General features: G+C 43.6%; 1 protein-coding gene across 4 annotated transcripts in view; it reads right to left on the reverse strand.

Moving 5' to 3' along the window:
- WDR25 (WD repeat domain 25) overlaps window positions 1-20,169 on the reverse strand; it is an 825,376-nt gene that overhangs the window by 704,345 nt on the left and 100,862 nt on the right. For all 4 annotated transcript variants that reach the window (XM_069637777.1, XM_069637775.1, XM_069637776.1 and 1 more), the window contains one exon: window positions 18,465-19,233. In XM_069637777.1, coding sequence (XP_069493878.1) covers window positions 18,465-18,947 — 483 coding nt within the window. In that variant the 5' untranslated portion in view covers window positions 18,948-19,233. The remainder of the gene's footprint in view (window positions 1-18,464; window positions 19,234-20,169) is intronic.

Genomic DNA, 20,169 nt, shown 5'->3' on the forward strand with positions numbered 1-20,169 from the left:
CTAATGGCACCTCTCCACTTTCTCTAGGCAGATGGATGTTGGGAGACAAGCATGGTATCAAGAGAGACACAGACTCAAAGATGTTAGTTTCAAAACCTTTATTTACAAAGGTTCCTGGGTTAGTGTAATGCCTAACTGGTCAAAACTCTAAAGAGATGGTTCGCTTAACTGATGTTTCTAAGGGACGTTGATTTCTGAAAGTCCCAAAAAATAATAATCAGTTTGTGTCTTAACCTATGCTTGCCCTCACTATACAAAAATGTGTTAGGAAGTCTTTCAAAAAGAAAAATAGTAGTTCAAAGAAAAGGAAATGTAAGCCACAGCTGATTTCAGATGGTCTTACCAATGGGTCTAGTTCTGCCAGTGAACAATAGTTCAATTCAAAAGGGGAGCCCTTATAACCTTCCTCATAGGACTCTTGCAGTAAATCAACAAAGCTCACAATATCCTTGGTTCTGTTGGGGTTCCCCCTTCCCCCAACATTGAACTCTTCATTTCCAAACAAAAAAAAATACACAGTTGTGGCCAGGACTCTCAAGGTACCCTTCCCCAAGCTTAGGCCCCTTTCATCTTTCAACAAAGTTCTCCTAGTCAGGATGTACCTTTCACTGTACAGTTCTTACAAACAAGCATCAGAGACTTTCAAGAACACTGGGCTCTTTGCTCCTCCCAATGATGGACTACTAGAACCTTTAAACCCTTTCCTTATTCCTTGCTCTTTCTTTTTAATCCTTCACCTTCAGGAGCTTCCTGCAGCCCTTCTTGCTCTCCTTCGTTCCCTTTGCTTTATTGTGCACATTTGCACCAACCCATTTCTATCTTTCCAACCTTTCACTTTCAGGTGCTTCCTGCACCCCTTCTTGCTTTCTTTTGTTTCCTTTATTTCACTGTGCACATTTGCACCTCTTTTCCTTGGTTTCCCTCTATTTCACTTGCACCCTTTTCTTCATTGTTCACACTTGCACCTTTCCTTTGGTTTCTTGTCTTATTGCGCCTCTCGCACACTTTCGTTCCTTTACTCTGCTTTACTTTCCTTTGCTTCAGCGCCACTAGCGCCTTTTCCTTGCTTCTGTTTTCCTATTTCTGTCATTTCTTATGCTTTTAGTACTTCTTATGCTTTCGCTCTCTTTCCGTTCCATGCCGCTTTGCAAACTGTGCATTTCTCTTGTTCCGCGCCAGTCAAACGCACGTTTTCGAGTTTCTCTCTCTGATTTTAACTAAACTCACCGGGCAAAATTACGTTGACAGGCAGTCTCCCTCTGGATACGCACGGTTGAGGTTATGGTCTCAGCACCTGCCCTTCAGATACCCTTGGGACCGCCACAGGTCCCAACGGAAGGAGCACTTCGCCAAACGACGCCAGCAGGATGCAGGCTGCCTCACCCGGCTCTTGGAGGCACCGTTCCCTAGCCACGCTGCAGCCCGTCACAAACACTGGGTCAGAGTCTCAGCACGCCGCTATACTCTAGGCTTCATCTCCTGCTGCTCTCTGCTCCTTGGCTTCTCTGGTCGGGACAGCATCCTCAGCTTGCTTGCTGCTTCTGGCAGAACTCCACCTTTTATAGTGTAGGGAAGAGTCAAGTGTGCACAGTTGGGATAAAATGCTTGAACTTGCCTGACTCTAGAAGTGGGAGAGGTGGTAGTTTGTAGTACTAGTGGGCCCGGTCTTGTTTCCCAATGCTTTTCCTATGGGTAATCCTCATTGATCTATCTTAGTTGCATCTTCCTTGTCTCAGTGTTTATTGGAAATGGGGACGGGTAGATGGGGGTGCGATTGAAAATACTCCATGAAGGCTGAGGGAGAGTAAGTTGGGGCATTATTGGGAATGGTGGAATACCATGTCTCACCCTTGTGTATTCTTCCCTCAATCGCTCGTGACCCTCCACTCAGGTGATCCTCCCTTGCTTGCCCACCCCCAGGGTCGGAATCCAACAGCGATGGCCCTTCCCTGGCCACTTGAATGGAAGATCCAGAGAGAGTAGGTGGGAGAATACCAACAGGTTGCTCACAAAGTCCATTCGTGCCACCAGACAAAAAACCCTGCAGCCCATGCCCACAAATTTGGTCGAGGTGAGCCTATAATGACATGTTATGTAACTTATGATGCTAGAAATTGATGCTAGAAATGTAGTCAGCTCTTTGGTGACGGCCGTTGCGCCTCACCACCATACCTTTTTTTTTATGAGAGATGGCTACGTTATTTGGTCCACATCTCCTATGTTTAATTCTTCATCGAACACGGACAACATTACTAAATTCCTTTAAGACGCTCTAGACGTCTGTTTATACACAACACAGTGATGTAATGACATCAGAGGCCCGTGACGCACTAAGCATAAACAGACATTTTGGAGCACGAAATGCCACGTACAAAAACACAGGTAAGAACACACGCTCCATGAGACAACAGCGTAGCCACACATCCAGACTGCCCTTCATAACCATCCTCTGATTTCTACAGAGGAACTCATACTATTAACCAGCCAGCACATGTTCCCACCGCATCATTTACAAACAGCCATATTTGCTTTACGCTGATTCAGATGTACAGTTTTTACTCAAAGGCAAGGTAAATTCGAGTTCCATTATGAAATATAGAACAGACACTAGGAGATATAAAGCACTTACAGAAACTTTTTGTATATTCCCACCAGGTGGTTCCTCCCTCTAAGGGATCACCCCACCGTCTAATACGCTCATCAAACTGGATAGATCGCCGCTTTTTAGACTGCCATCAAGAGTTGGCCGTCCACAAGAGACCAGGTAACTATTTTGCCTTTTATTGGATTGCCTTCATTACAGAGAGGTCCTAGCTGCCTACTGATAGATGTATTCCTTTGATCATCCCCACCAGGGTCCTCATTGAATCTTTGGTACTATTTACATCGACTGATGAACAGAAAAAAACATACAAATCATTCTAAACTAACCAGGTGATTAAGGGGGCATTCCTTCACAATGAGTGTGCTTTAATGATATTGTGAATAGATGCCAAATATATAAGATTGGCTGATGTATACCTTTGTAATCATTCCCTAGATAACAAATAGAAAGTGAAGATATACCGATCACAAGAGATACTTGCTCCTGAGGAAAGGCCTTGCCCAAAATGCGTCAAGCTCCTAATTTTAAATTAACTACTGTATGTTTTTTGCCTAATTGAGGTCAAAATAAATAGACAAATTGAATATTGATTACTGAATGATCTTGAGAATTGTACTGTGAATTCACCCTACGAAAAAAGCCCCCATTGGGGATACCAGTGATTGAATACTTACCTACCAAAACATTTGATTGTTACCAGTACAAAAAGGTGTGCAGGGGACACAAGTGTCCATTACGTTAGGACACTTAAATCTGTGCATTTAAAACCTTGGATATAAGACCACTTTCTTGCTCTAAATTCATTAAAAACTGAAGTTCTCTTCTTCCCGGCACCAATATTCCCCCCTTCCCCTCCCTCCTTTGTCTTTTTCCCTCCCTCCTCTGCCTCTTTCCAGCTCTGCTCAGATTCTTGGTCTTTACCTGGATACAGACTTCTACTTTTCCCTGCACATTTCTACTATTTCCCTGCCTTGTCGCTTCCATCTCTTATCTCCATAAAGCTCCCTTTTCCCTGGCTTTTGGCACTACCAAACTCCTGATTTCATATCTTATTTTCTCTCGCCACTTTTACTGTTCTACTATTTTCTTTGGTCTCCCTCTTTCTCGTTTGGCCCCCTTAAGTTAATTTTCTAATGCTTCCATTTTCCTTCTCTACCAATTATCTCCTTGTGATACATTTTGAAATCTCTCCCTTTGCTTGGCTGGCTGTCTTTCTTCTCGGCACAAATTTAATTTTCATTGTATTGTGTTTAAGTTCCTCTACAGTCTTACTCCATTATTGTGAAATAAGCCAAGCGACCAGGTATGTGGATGACAGTTTTATTGTCTTATTTAATGCAGCATACCAAGAGACCCCCCAACCCATGCAACATCCAGGGTCCAACTGACAAAAGTTAAGCAACAGCACTATGATGAAATAACATTCCAGAACATATGCTGTAAGGGCGATCCATTATGGAATAACATAGTAACATTCCTGGCCTATGAAAACACTGACATGGGCTGCAGTAGTTACCACAGCAACAAGCTAAACATGTATACATACAACCTATATACAACACACCTCCCTCCCCAAAAAAAAAAAACCTTCTTTATTATCAGATGTAAACACATTAGGAAGAATACATCTATCTTTTTACCTTTACAACTCTCTACTTCCTTTAATAATCAGATGTAAACACATTAGAAAGTATAAGTCTATCTTTTTACCTTTGCAACTCTAGATAGACTCCAGATTTGACCACTTTCCACACACAGAGCATTTTTGTAGATTCGTGCAACCCTAACGGGTTCTGTGTATAGTGGCTCTCCCTTCCTGGAGACAACCGCTCTCCTTATTCGCACCCAATCTCCAACCTCAACAACTGTTTTTCTTTTTGGATATTTCTCATTGACACTTTCCACCCATTTATCTTTGCGGGCATCCATCTTTCTCTTCACAGCATCCACAACTACATCTGTTGCTCTCGCCCTGCCCAACCAGGCTGGTGCCACACAAGTGTTTGCTTTCCGTCCTCTCATGAGTTCAAAAGCACCAATTCCTGTCTCAATTCGTGGAGCCATCCGCAATGCACACAATCTGTCTCTCACGGCCACCCTTCTGTCAAGGCCACACGCATTCCCTCCACGAATAGCCTCCATAATAAATCTGTTCACCCTTTCGACCATACCGTTTGCTTGAGGGTAATATAAAGGTGTCCTTTTGTGTTTGACTCCACATTTATCAAGATACTCTAAAAACATTTTCCCCACGAATTGTGGGCCATTATCAGTGAGGATACTCCTGGGTAAACCCTCCCTCTCAAAAACATCTTCCAGGAATTCTATTATGCATCGACACGTAACTTCCCTCAAGATCCTAAACTTAGTCCACCTCACAAAAAGTATCAACCAGTACGAGAATGAACCTTCCTCTACCTACACCCATATCAAGTGGGCCCAAAACATCCATTGATACATCTTGCCACATTCCCACTTGGGTGCTAGTTTTGCCCATTGGTTGGGACATAGCAGTCAGGTTTTTCCCTGACTTGATACAATCAGCGCATGAACCCACTAATTTCTCAATTTCTCGATCCATCCCTGGCCACCAGTAATCAGCCTTAATCACTTCTTTGGTCTTACACACACCTATATGTCCTTGGTGAGCATGACTTATTAGTTTTCCTCTAAAACACCCCGGAACTACCAACTTGTCCCTCCGGTACAACAACTCTCCTTTTAATGACAATTCATTCCTCACCTCCCACATTGACATTTCCTCACCAGATAACAATCTTTTCTCTGGCCATCCACCTTCTCCAAAAGCCATGATCCGTCTCCACATTTCACTTGATTTTAAGACCTGAATCCACTCTTGTTTCTGTATGATACCTTCCACAGTTGCAAAAACCATATCATTTTCACCACACACACTGTTGTCTCCGTCACCCACACTATCTTCAAGCTTCACCCTTGAGGCATGATCAGCCTGAATATTCTCTTTGCCAGCCACTACCTCTAACAAATTTATGACATTGTAAGTCTGGTTACCCAGCCTGCTACTCTCCTCGAAACTTTGTCAAGTCCTTTGTTTTCAAAAATTGACTTAAGTGGCCTATGATCGGTTCTTAAAACAAATTCCCGGCCCCAGACAAAATTCTTCATTTTTTCTAGGCCCCAATGGCACGCCAAAGCTTCTTTTTCCAAAACAGAATAGTTTAATTCTGCACCTCTCAACATGCGGGACGCATGCATCACCACCATTTCAGTACCATCAACGTCTGGCTGCAGCATCACTACTCCTATGCCAGTGTCGCTGGCATCCACAGACAAGATTGTCTTCTTTCTTGTATCAAACATCGATAAAGGTTTTGCCATATCAATTTTTCTCTTCATTTCTTCAAATTCTTTTTCACATTCATTGTTCCACACAAATGCAACACCTTTTCTTAGTAGCGCCCTGAAACTGGTTATGCAATCTGCATAATTCTCAACAAATCAGTGATCGAATTCAACAGTACCTAAAAATGATCTTAATTCAGCCTTATTCTTTGGTGACTGCGTTTTCAAAATGGACTCTACTAAATTCCTTTTTGGTCTGAGACCTTGTTCAGATTTTCCATGGCCCAAATACTCTACTACCCGAGTCATAAAAACACACTTCTCACCCCTTAAAGTTATTCCTCTTGACTTAAATATTTTCAGGACCACATCAAGTCTACTTCTCAACTCTTCCTCATCTTTCCCACAAATCACGGCATCGTCCTGGAAACACAACACTCCACTGACTTCCTTCAGTAATTTGTCCATCACCTTTTGGAACACAGAGGAAGCAGATACCAATCCAAAAGGCATGCGTTTAAATTGATATATACCTTTATAGGTAATGAAAGCAGTCAATTTACGGGACTCAGCATCTAAACCTATCTGGTAAGCGCTTGCCATATCAAGTTTTGCGAAATATTTAGCACTCCCAATCCTACTTAGTAGCTCTCTCATATTTGGAAGAGGATGGCGATCCGCCACAACACACCAATTGAGTTCTCTCAAATCAATGCATACCCTCAAATCTCCATTACCCTTCTTCACCACAACCACAGGAGATATCCATTCTACTGCCTTGGCCGGCTCAATAATTCCCTCCTTCTCCAATTTTACCAATTCTTCACGCACAGCTTTCCACATTGACAACGGTAACGGCCTAAGTTTTGACACAATCGGGTTACTCCCTTCTTTTATCACAATTTTGTGAACCATTCCCTTAAGACACCCCACTTTATCACAAAATACTTCAGGGTACCTTGTTACCATTTCACGTTTGGCTCTGTTCCCACTGGGTTCTGGAGAGTGGACCAAATTGAGTACCTGTTCTTCACTGTTGGGAATCCAACTTAATCTTCAACCCTCTCTGTTCCCTCCAACCTAACAAAGTTTCTCCTCTCATAGTGACATAGATCTTTCCATGCGTTATCCTCCCTTCAAAATGATTCTTCTGTGCACCTTAGGAATGAGATAGGGCTTGAGTGGGGAGAGAAGATTGGTCCTGATGAAATGAAAGATGTTTTTAACCCTCTATAGGGCATCGGAGAATACTTCTGGGAATTGGTTTAACAGACCCTGCAGATCCACTTTGTGTTGGTTAGTTAGGTTTGCAGGTATTAGGCTAGTCCCCGATTCTGGTCCGACCAAGAGGGTCGCCATTGTGATGGAACACTGTTTGAAAGGGACTGTTGTCCAGGTCTTAAGGAGATTCTTATGGTATATTTGTATTTTTTGCCATCTGTCAGGCTGTGAGATGAGGTAATTGAAGAGTCCATTCAATTGGAGTAGTTTATATGGACCACACCATCACTAGAGCAACTTATTATCAGAGGTGGGCAAGAGAATCAAAACTTGATCTCCCACTGAGAAGACTTAGTTATTGCTTGTATATCATAGCTGGTTGTCTTGTACTCCTGGGCCTTTGTAAAGCGGTGACTAACAATTCCCCCACTGCTTTCATGTGATACTTAAGCTTATGGGTGGCTTGGGATATTGGTAAGGCCACCTCCTCCCTTTCTCCCCAAGTCTCTCTCAGCATGTTCAGCAAATCTCTGAGTTCTTGCCCATGTAGGAGTTCAAATAGGAATATTCCATAGAGGACTGGGAAGGCTTCCTAACTACAAAAAGGGGCAATCGTAACATCAGATCCCAGTTTTTTCCATCGGTCTCTACTAGTTTGCATAGGATACAATTCAGAGTCCGATTGAAACATTCCACAAGTCTGTCGGCCTGGGGATGGAACACTGATGTTCGGAGGGTTTTGATGTTCAACACCACCTTTAGCTCTTGCATCAAGCGAGACATAAAGGTTGTCCCCTGGTCAGTGAGGCTCTACTTCGAAGTCCTACCCGGGAGAGGAAGCAGAGAGATGTTGAGAATCTGCTAGTTTGTGTTATTTCTGAAGGAGAAGGTTTCTGGATAACAAGTTGTGTAGTCCAGTATGACTATGATGTGTTTGTTTCCCAGTTTGAATGTATCAAGACTGTGCCACTTGAACAAAATTTGGCACCCATTGTGAACCATTTGGGACTCATTCATCACCAGAATCCTCCCAGTAGAATACCTATTCATATTTTTGTCATTACTTTCAGTTTGCAAGAATTTGGTACTTCCTTATTTAGCTTCACAAAATATGTATCCCACAAAACATGTTGTGGAAGTGCTCATTACTGGCTATACCTATGCAGCAGTCTCAGATCTTCAATCCCCAGAAACCCTAGAGAACAGTGCTGCTTTCACTTTCCCAGGTCCAGCAAGGGTGGAGGCAGATTACCTTCAGGTGTGGTGCTCCAGGTGTGGCTAATGAGCCTGCCTCAGCACCAGGTGGGTCAGTATTTCAGCAGCTGCCTGCAGGATTGCTTGTGCTTAGTGCAGGGTTACTCCAACCAATGAACTTAATGGTGGCTGGTTTCTGACCCCCACCCAAAGGTGCTTCAAGTCTCTGAAAGATCATAAGTGTGATTTCTTTCCCAACTTTCATTTAGCCATGGCAGGTACAGCGCACAACATTGAAAAAAATACCAGGATCATAGTACAATATTATATATGGGTAGAAGCGGGTAGGGGAAGACATATCTGTAAGTTAACAGTTGATCTGCATGTCATGTGAGTTGCAACAGCAGTGAAAGCCAGAGTGCAGTAATATTCTATCCAGCTTTCATAGCTCTCCTCCTGGGCTCGAGTGGCGAGTTAGGATCGGAATTCCACCCAAGTGTCTTTAGGTTTGGAGGTAGCGGGCAATGTCTCTATATAAGCGTCTTCAATAAATTTGAACTCTGCATCACAACACCCCAAAATCTCTATCTTGTCTCCATTATACCCCCCAGGTATTTTATCAGACGGAAGTAGATGTTCAACGGCACCTCCAACCACATTTTCAAAAACCATTTTGGACATTAACGTGATTTTGGAACATGAATCAGCAAGCATTTTAACAAGATGGCCATTCACTTCTATCCATGCTGAAGGATGTTCACATTCATCAGATCCTGTACATTTCACCATATATGCACCGTAACAATTTCATTCTTTGAAACATCAGCTTCTTCAGATGAGGGACCATCATATTCTTCAATAAGAAGTGTTCCTTTACCTCCTGCTCCTATCCGATAGTTTTTACAGCAATTCTCAAAATGACCCCATTTCTTACATATACTGCAATTAACACATCTCCCAAGACATATGGGGGGGGATGTAGACAGATGACGTGCACTCCCACAACGAAAGCATAACCGATCTTCCCTTTTTATATTGAATGGAGAATTATCTTTTTGAGTGCGTCTATTGCCTTGTTCGGATCCCCCACCTTTGGTTTGGATAGTCTCATAACGCTTATTGGACCTGGTTTTCTGTTTCTTCTTTTCCTTGGGTAAGATCCCTTCTGATCACCCACCCTTAACACCTCAGTTCCTGCCACTGACTTACTTTCCTTCCCGGACAATTTTGCCACACACTGCAATGTATGCTCAATCCTCTTTGCAATGCTAATAACTTCCTCCAAACTGGGATCATCTTTTAACCAAATCTCACGTATTTTATCATTCGAACAATGAATCATAAATTGATCCCTTATGTGTTCTTCCAACCCACCACCAAATTTACAATGTAGGGATAAATGTCTCAAAGCAGTTATATAATCTTCAACAGATTCTCCTTCATGTTGGCATCTCATGCCAAAATGATATCTTTCTAACACCGTACTGGTTTTAGCTTCAAAATGCTTATCAAGTTTGATCAAAGCAAGGTCAAAATCGTTAGCTCCCTCTCCAATATCTAATTCAGCAACATCAGGTAGTGTGTCATATATCCTCTGACCTTCATAACCCAAAAAATGCATTAACATGGCCACTTTACGATCAACAGACATGCCATTTCCACATGTGGCCTAAACATAATGTTGAAAACCTTTTTCCAGGGTGGCCATTTGATTCTTGGTGGACCTGGTGAAGGCATGAACACTTGTGGACAAGGAACACCAGATAGAGCCATCTTTCCTGACCCAGATGTGGAACTGAGCAACAGTAATAACCTTCACCGGAAATGGGAAAGTAGTACAGAACCAGTTGACAATTATGTCCACAGTTTGAGGTTGCAGCACTGTCAATATGTCTCTGATATTATGTGGCACTCACTGGTAACCTTCACCCGAATAAGAAGGCTGAACCCACACCCGGTGGCAGTTTATGTCGACCTCTTACACAATGCAGTACACAAATGGGTTCCAAAGAACAGTTAGCCGTTTTGAATTATGGATTTTCGTCCTGCCAGTGTATTACGATCCGTGTCATATAAGCTGTGAGGTTCCAAATTCTCACCTGTGGTGTTCACTGCTGCCACCTAAGAAATTGCCTTCCCACAGGGGGCCCTAGGCAAGGTCCAAGGAAACGCGTCATCGCATCAGCCGTGAGAAAACAAAAAGAATTTGTGGCACCACAGCGACATTCACGCTGGCATCAGATCGATATTCTGCGCGTTGTCTTGCAGCCACGTGATCTATCATGTGATGAGGGGTGGCGCGCTACACTTCGCGTCGCACGTACAGTCCAAAATTAAAAGAGGATCGAGCTCACCTGCGCCGTCGGTCGGGATCAACACTGCCTCCAGGCAGCTCCCCCTAGCCGGCACCTTGCAGCCCCCGCTGGAACCTCAGTCTAGGTCAGCGCGGCGCCGGGCTTATCCTGCGACTGTTGGCGTTGGTGCGGAAGCGCGTCCTCCTGCCTTCGCGGCTCACTGCAGCCCTGCCAGAGCAGCGCTGTGTGCTCAATCCGCGGCCGCCGGAGCTGATCCCAGCGACGGCCACTCTTGTTGGCGGCTCCACACACTCAGCACCTGGCGGCCGTCACCAGTCGGGCCCAGGTCGCTCCTCCTATGCCAGAGCAGCAAGGCCGCGGGTCCGGGTGCCACCAGCAAATCCAAAAGGGGCATACGCCAGAGAAACACCTCACCTCCTGGATGTTCGTGCCTTCGCTCAGGACACAGCCTCCTTCATCGGACAGACACACACAACCTCCCGATATGCCGTGGTGGTCGGGGGTCTCAATTCAGCGTCGCTCTCAACAGGGGCCACACATCCATCCCATCCTCGTCGCCATTGTGAAATAAGCCAAGAGACCAGGTATGTGAAAGACAGTTTTATTGTCTTATTTAATGCAGCATACCAAGAGACCCCCAACCCATGCAACATCCAGGGTCCAACTCACAAAAGTTAAGCAACAACACTATGATGAAATAACATTCCAGAACATATGCTGTAAGGGCGATCCATTATGGAATGACATAGTAACATTCCTGGCCTATGAAAACACTGACATGGGCTGCAGTAGTTAGCACAGCAACAAGCAAAACATGTATAGATACAACCTATATACAACACTTCTCTACCAATTATCTCCTTGTGATACATTTTGAAATCTCTCTCTTTGCTTGGCTGGCTGTCTTTCTTCCCGGCACAAATTTAATTTTCATTGTATTGTGTTTAAGTCCCTCTACAGTCTTGCTCCCAATTATTTGTCATCCTTCTACACCCCCCACTCGTTCCCTTTCGTTCTCAATTCCAGTTTATATCTGTCCCTCGTCCTCCTTGTGACCAATCGCAATTCTGTTCATTTTTCTCTTCTTGCTTCTTATCACTGACACTCTCCTTCCTTTCCATTTCCATTCTACTGCTTCTTACCCTTCTTTCTGTACTTCTCTAAGGAACTATCTTCTTCAATCCTAATGCTTTCTCTGAATATGTTTTGTAACAATCAATCCTCATTTTATTGCACTGTCATTTTTTTATGTATAGCGCTTTGGATTGAACCGCTCAATAAATGGCAAATAAATACAAAAAAAAAAGTTTAAATGTGTGCTAATTAGTGAGTTCTTTCAATGACCTTCTTGCCTGGAGTTTACTATCTTTGAGACTTGACGACTTCTGAGATTTACAGATACCTGGGTTGATATTCAAATCCACACTTATACCTATGGGTTAAGTTCACCCAAATAGTTTGAGTCTAAATTGGTTGAAGATGGTAGGGGTTTCCTCATTAGGTGCATATACCGTCTCAAGTGCAAATCTTTGACTACAGTTTTTTATACAGACAAAATCATTAAATACCAAGACCGCAGCACCTGTGAACGACACTGCCGTCACGCTTCGCTCCCAAGTTTAATATTTCCATGCATGACACCTTGAGCCAGTCCTGGTTTTTCCTCCCTAAAGCATGCTGGGACTTGTATAATCATACACAGTGAGAAAAACAAAACCCCAGCATACAATGGGAAATATCAGGCCTGGCTCTAGGTGTTGCACACGGATCTGTGAATCTTGGCAGCTATGGTCATATCAACCATCTGAACAACCACAGTTGTCTAGAACCCCCAAGCCCAATGTGAGTCATGTAAAAATATGCAATATACTACCTGATGTTGGATAGATTTGTATTAAAAACCAATTGCCAGTTGAAGTCAGACTGTATAGTGTACTTCATGAAATATATAAAGCTTCCAAACCCCACAGACTAAAGGGCACTGGGAGATGATTGTAATTGGTTATTTATAATGCGTTTAATACCCAGAGGTTTCTATGCACAGACCCGGGGATCGAACCTGTGTTGCTCTGCAACGTCTTCTTGCTTCCAAGACTAGCTGTTGCCCCTGAGCTATCCTTCTGAGAAAAGATAGAAGATGGAGCTAGAAGTTGAACAGAATCATATTGTATGGCCACATTGGAGCTCCTCTTAATTCTTATCACTCCCCCTGTCCTTGGGAGACCCATGTCACAGATACATGACCATTGAGGGAGGTTCCATGGGGCACAGGCACTTCCCGCCACCCTTCTTAGCGACCACAACGTCCTTAAAATGTGATATTACCATTGACCTAAAGTGCTTACGCTCATCAGTGCAGCGGTGATATAAATTCAAAGTGCAAGAAAAAAGTGGCCACATCGAAAAGGCGCAAGCAGACAAGAATCAGACGTGCATTAAAATAAATTGCAGATACGATCAACTAGCACCATCCACTTGAATCATACATTCTTGAAGACCCCTTAAGGTGAACAGATCCCTCCATGTACATTTCACACCCATTTTATCTCAACATACATGCCAGAGGTCACAAAGCCTTCTTCTAGTGCAAGCTCATTTATCAGGTAGCATATTTAGTAAGAACTGGACCCAGGGAAAAAATCTGTTTGGGCCTATGAAGTGTCCACCTACTTATTTTAGAAAGCTATTCTGTGCCGTCTTGTTTTGTCTTTACCTTACCTTTAGCCCCGCTCAGGTCTTACATCTTTTGTATCGTATTTCCCTCTATTCCAAAAAACGATTCGATTGCCCTTTTCTTTTATTTCTTACCTGGTGTAGGTATTTATTAAAATCGACAGGTTACCAGGACTTTGCTTGTCGTGTGCTTAAAACTTAAAAATGTGCAGAATTCATATAGCCTTATTACGTAGGTGGTGGGATACAGTGGCCCGCTACCATTAACCAATCCTCCCTGCCGATTTAAATGTTTCCAAAAAAAAGGGAGTCAGGAACCTAACAAAAACCTCTATCTATATGTACCTTGTATTATTTGGAGCATGTTCAGTAAATATTGTTTTACCTAAACAAAAAAAGTTATTTTATTGTGTTTTTATAAGATTCCAGCGATGGGCAGGACCATTTCATCGCACCCCCAGAGAAAGGCAAGAGGGAGAGGGAAAGGAAAATCTGATCTTTCATAGGAGATTTAAGTGCATAAAGGAAATAGGCGACATAGTGGGTCATTACGAGTTGGGCGGTAGATCTGCCGGAATACTGCCCAAGGGACTTACCGTTACTGCCAATTGGCTCGGCAGATTTACCGCTGGATTACCAGTGGTGGTAGCGGCGGATTAAGATCCCATTATTTCAGAGTCCATTGGACTCCAAGGGGCATTTTTGGGTGGAATTGCTGCAGTGGACATTCTGCTGCGGTAATTCCATCAAAGGTTGGTGGAAAACTGCCAGATTTACCTCCAGCTCATGGGTGGAAGTGAATCCTCCAACTTTCCACCAAGCTTGTAGTCGGGTAATGCGGCGGTAACAGTTTCTACCGTTGCACCGCCCAACTCTTAATGAGGCCCTATAGTGGTTTAATGGTGGGGGGGAATTCCAGTGGGAAAAGTGTAAGGCTAGAAGTCTGCATGTCCACATGTGATTAGGAATAAAGTTCAGAGAATTCATTGAAGGGGAGTGGTTTTCGTTATTTTTGCAGAAGCGTAGGTGGTCATCTACTTGTCTGTTAGCCACTGGCGGACTATTCCAAAATGGAGTTTGCATGCTAGTTTATTTTTCCTGAAGAACCCACGACGAGTGTTTTAGATCCCGAGGATCTGCGTTGTCAGGAGGTCTTTTTTTTACTTTCTTCTTGAGCTACAGCGGACCCTTATGTCAGTAAACTCTATGAATAATGCACAGACATGGCAAGTCCACTTGTGTTCTGACAGAGAGGACGCCAGTAGTCTCTGGCTTTGAGGCCTAGATGAGCCTGACAGCTTTATTCTAGATCACTTGTTTTTAGTATTTCTTTCCTCAAAATAGTATTTTGGCCCTCCCTGTGAGTCGATCGAACACCACCCCCAAAGTAGACGTCTGAAGAAGTCTCTTTGAACAATTTTGAAAGAAACGCGCACAGGTCGAAGCCTTCCGTGTACAGAGGGAACCGAATCATGCACATGTTATTTGACCTGGCCCTAGTTCTGACATATTTTAGTTGAAGTTCTAATTGGCTTGTGTGTTGACCAATAAAAGAAATAGATGTGGTGGAGACTTTACAGGGTTTTCTCTGTACACATTAAGGGTCGTCTGCAGAGTCTGATCTGTACCCTCAAAGAATGGCCATGCATTTTAGAGGTCAATAGATGAAGATAGCAGGTAACCTGCATTTAAATAGGCCTCCCATATCCGATACAAAGAACACCCTTGTATCGGAGATCCATGTTCATTGGGTGCCAGCTATCTCCCCCAGATTGAACTTTAGTCGACTGCTTTGTCAATGGCAAATCGAAGAGGTTCTCAAATGTTCTTGATGATCTTGCCCGGCCCACATCTCTCTTAAAAATCAGACATAATCTACTAGTGATTGGTAGCAGGTTGAACAGTCACTTGTTTAGTGTAAACCCTAGTATTGTATGATCAGCATGCATCAGCCGTATAATACCACGATTGCTATCTTTCAGAGCTTCGAGGGGGCTAAAAGAGGGCACTGACATCAGGAAGCACTAGTAAAGCTGGCGGCATGCTGGACACTTGTTAGAACATTTTAGCAAAAGGAACTTAATAGCCACGAGGAGGGTTTCTCATGCAAGTCATAACTACATTGACTTTCAGTTCTGTGTGCATTGATGCCGGTTTGTGCAAACGTTATAGCTGTTGATGCTGAAAGTTCACCTCATAGGTACAATACTACTTCGGGATTTAATAGCGGCAGCTATTTTTTGGAGAACTTTAAATCGAAAAACATTGTCAAAGGAATTTTGGTTGACACAAGTAATTCCATCTTAAACACAACTGTTCCAGACTTACACTTAGCCTGTGGCGGACCGAGCGGAGGTGGGGCAGAGGGGGGGCAAGGTGCCCCCGCACAGGTTCTTTTGAGAGCCTGACCAGACTTTTGTCAGCAGGACACCTCTCTTGTTCAGCACCTCAATGAGGGTGCCCAACAGGAAAGGTGTCCTGCTGGGAGGACAAGGTTTGCTGTGCAATTCCTGCTCAGCATGCTCATTGTCCTGGCAGCAGGACATCTTACCCTTTCTGAACGGGAGAAGTGTCCCGCTGCCAGGACAAGGTCCCAAGGAGCTTTGGGAAGCAGAGGTGCTCTCAAAATGCTCTGTGACAGAGCATTTCAATGTGAGCCATTAGGCACTGATGGGAGGAGGCGGCCATTAGCACAGACTTGTCCTTTTAGAAATGTGCATGGGAGGGAGTGATCAGCTGTTAGAAGGAAAGGGTGCATAATGTTGCATGCTTTATTTATTTGTATGTATCTATTTATTTATAACGTGCTTAATACCAGAGTGAAATAATGACTGGCTTTTCGCAAGGGGGATTGGTTAGGCTCACATTAACCTGGGTGATGCTATTGTGACTTTGCATGCAGGACAGGGAGAATACAACTAAAGCCATACTCATATTGCTCACCATATTTCTATGAGTATGTATATAATGTAAAACTCATTATGAAAGGATAGTTTATTATGTAATGTGCTTTGCTTCCAAGGCATTGCTACGAATAAAGTATTATTTAAGCACATAAAATGCAAAGGGAAACCTTAATAAATATCTATATCAACTAAACCTGTGAAGATGTGGTCAGTTGATTAAATTGTCCACATCCCAGTACCAGCATTTAGCCAAAGAGCGCGATCCTGGGCAGATCTGCAGCTGTGTAAGTGTTTCAGTCTGTAACTGCTTTACTTTAGAGCGTATGTTAATATATCATGTTGTTATTTTAAAAAGCCCGATTATAGAATTGCTCCATTTAGAACAATCGCGCAATTTTGTTGTATTGCACCACAACGTCATTTGCCACTTGGCTTACTTATGGCAACTTATTCTAAAGCTACTTCCAGGGTGCCGCCAAGTATCAACAACTGTCCTTTTCTGTGAAGTCACTTCTGTTGGTGCAATCCATATGCAAATAAGAAGGTTTGTATGCATTTTGTCCCAGAGCTCTAATAGAGGAGTTCCCTACAACTGTAACGATTTGCATTTTCTTTTTTTGTTGTTGTTTGTGTTAAAATGCCATCTGCCACTAATGTTACTAAAAATGGTAGATTGGGGCAGGGCTTGGTGGTTTGTGGGCATGAATGAGACCATATGAAATTGCGTGCACTGCATTTAGGGGGAAGGGAGACATAGCAGGACTTTTTTCGTGTGTACCCCCAACCTCCCCACACTCTTGCAATGCTGGATACTCCCCTGCACTTAACATGCTAACTTGCCCTACATGAGCCCCCCTTTAGAAAGTGTCCTCCTGTTGCTGTGGGACAAAAAGCAGAACATCTTTTCAGAGCACAACGCTGAGTTGCTATTGCAGTCTTAGAGGACTTGGAAGTGATTTGTCTTGCAGATATTCTCTACTGACTTTACCAGGCACGGACCCTATGCGCTCTGAAGTTTTGCCAATCTTCCTCAGACATGAGCTCCCGGAGCCACCATCCACTCCTGCAGGTCTCTCTGGATTTCCGTTTAATGGACTTGCATATATAATAATTCCCCACGCTGGTGTATCCACCACATGCCCCCTAGTTGTCCCAAGACGTCAAAGTAAGGTTCTTTACGAGCTTCTTCCAGCACATGTACATAAGTTATTTTTCCTTTTTTAAATTTGCAAGGTTTGCATTCTACAATATTCTATAGATACAATACACCATCAATATGTCTTGTAATCCCATTTCCTTCCCCATAATTTAAATATATTCAAACATTTTCTGCTTTCCCTCTAGCTGCTTTCCACCCTTCCCCAGCCTCTATGAAATCTCCCGCAGCTCCCAGACTCCCCTAGGTGAAGTAGCAAAAAGGGAATGTTGACCACCTTATACAAATCGCATTCGCCATCTCTGACCACTGCCAGGGTGCTTATTGCAGCCCCACCACCCGCTGCACAGGCTCTTACTGATTCTCTCCTCTTAACTCTATTAGATTGTGTCCAGAGTGGCACGAGAGGCACGTGGACGTGTTGAAAGGGGGAGCTTGTAATCTCATGAGGAGCAATCTGGCCCACCCAATCGCTCTGTAGCATATAAGCCGCCACAGCAGTATGAACATTTGATCACTTTTTTTAAACCTTTTTTCCAGTCAAATATTATTAAATATATATGAGGTGGGTAAGTGTATAGATTAGGTTGAGGGGAAGTGGGGCTGGGTGGACATGCAAGGGTTCTCCCCTCCCCATTTTAGACCGAAAAAAGGTGAAATAAATTTGATCAAATGTGATTAGGTCAAACGTTTTAGGTCAAATAGACCCAAACTGCCACATCTCCTCTGTTATTGCACATGGCATATGCCATACAAACTAGAAGGGAAGAACAACGCCCTCCGAGGAACAGCCCGCAAAGCAGCCAGAATCAGACAGGTACGTGTTGACACAGCAATAAAGGCCTCAGCAGATTGCGCTCCAGCGTAAGCACCAGCCAGGTACAGGACAAAATATCCCCAGCACTCTTCGTTACAACAGCTGCAGCTGCTTAATTTGGAACACGTGCAATGCTATCTTCTAGTAAAGTATCCTCTCTACTCCTAACAATGCAGAGCATTATCAAGTCATGACAGATGTTTTTAAACTACATACAACCTAGTGATACTTCCAGAACTCTTGGTCACATTACCTTGATCGTTTTATCCATGGATGCTGAGAGAAGCATGAAGCTCTGGTGCGGCACTGGACACCACTGCACATTGTTCACTGGACCTTGGTGCTGGGATAGCTGAAACACCAGGTTGCTTGGAATCTCTGTCGTTGTGTATGCAGCCTCTAAATAAGGCTTGAGATACTCCGATATCCGCATAGTCATCGACGCTGGACAGTCTGGTGCCGTTGCAGATGTGTTACTGGAACCCTCCCCTTGTTGCTGCTCTTTAATCTCGGAGTTAACAAGGGACCCTTGTCTTAGCCTTTTGGGAATATACGGTTTAATGCCCGCAACAGAAATACCCTCGGTTGGGAGCATTCTCTTCTGTGCAGGGGGACCAAAGGATCCAGTGGCAGGTTCTGAAGTTGGTGTAAAAGTTGGCGGGTCATAGCGTTTGTAAGACATGTTCGGCTGCCCCGGTCTATCCTTGGCATTTGAACCACTTTTAAAGGGATACATATGTTTTTTCCAGACCAGTTGTCCTTCCCTTTCTTAATGACATCGTCCTTAGTAGTGGAGACAGTCGCTATGAATACCCTTGTTAGGTTGGTCTGTCAATGCAGACGTTTCACCTATTACAGGAGACAATAAATGCTGAATGCAATCCGATCTCGAAAAATTGTAAATTTCAGAATTTGCAGTCTCTGAGTCCTTATATAGAACCAGTAGATTCAGAAGCTGCCTGGCTTAATAGGAACATATCTGGAATGGCCCATCAAGAATTTCATTTGGAAAGGCCCAGCACCTGCATAAAGAGAAAGCAACAATCAGCATGTTGAATTGAAAAGATTTATGAAGATCATCTTGAATTTATGAGGAGCCTTATAAAGAAAACTACAGAAGCTGTTTCAGACACTGTCAAAAGTCAGATATAGGAGACGGACACTAGGACATTGTTGTAAAAGATGTTTTATTTTTTTAAAGTAAAGAAAACCTCATCTAAGCCCCACTGCTAAAATGAGTTCCCTACTCCAGACAACAACACACGGGTGCTTGTCAGGATGTCTTACAAAAAAACATATGCATCTGCCTTACTCAGGAAAGAAAGATAATCCAAGTTTCGAATTAGAATAGGAGTGCTGGCTTGTTTTCTGTCCCTCAAAGAGATCAACATTTTTGTCCAGTACTTGTCCTGGTAATTTAAAACAAACAAAAAGTGTCTCTCAGTGTTTTTCTTTTTTGCAAAGCAATGGCTTCATCAGCCAGTCCGAACAGTTTCTGGTTTATCTTCTCTTCAAGATTGTATTGAACATAACAGGTTCCTCCGATTTGTATCGATTGATGTGCACAAAACACAACTTTCTCTTTATCCTTGGTTGGATATCTCCGCTTTCAGCCTCGAATAAGTTACAGGCCTGCTTACCCCAACTTTGGTCCTTGCTTTGATTGGGGTTTTTCTAATCCCCTCCAGGGGTCTTTGGATTGTCAGCCCCCATAGGTTACAGGCCTTCTTAGAGCTGCTTCAGTTTCCTTCACCCCCCCTTCTAGGTTCTTCTGATTTTCAGCCTGTCAGTGCCACAGGCCTGCTCAGCCATGTTTTGGTCACCGTTTCACTCACCCCTTCCTGGGGTCTTGGGACTGTCAGTCCAGCATGGGCTACGTTGTGGCCTCACTGCCTGTCAACAGCTATTGTTCATTAACGAGTACCTTCTTGCCAGCTGCGGTGCTCGGTACTACAGGC

This window comes from Ambystoma mexicanum, chromosome 14, assembly GCF_040938575.1.
Source record: "Ambystoma mexicanum isolate Mex_15411 chromosome 14, UKY_AmexF1_1, whole genome shotgun sequence".
Lineage (NCBI taxonomy): Eukaryota > Metazoa > Chordata > Amphibia > Caudata > Ambystomatidae > Ambystoma > Ambystoma mexicanum.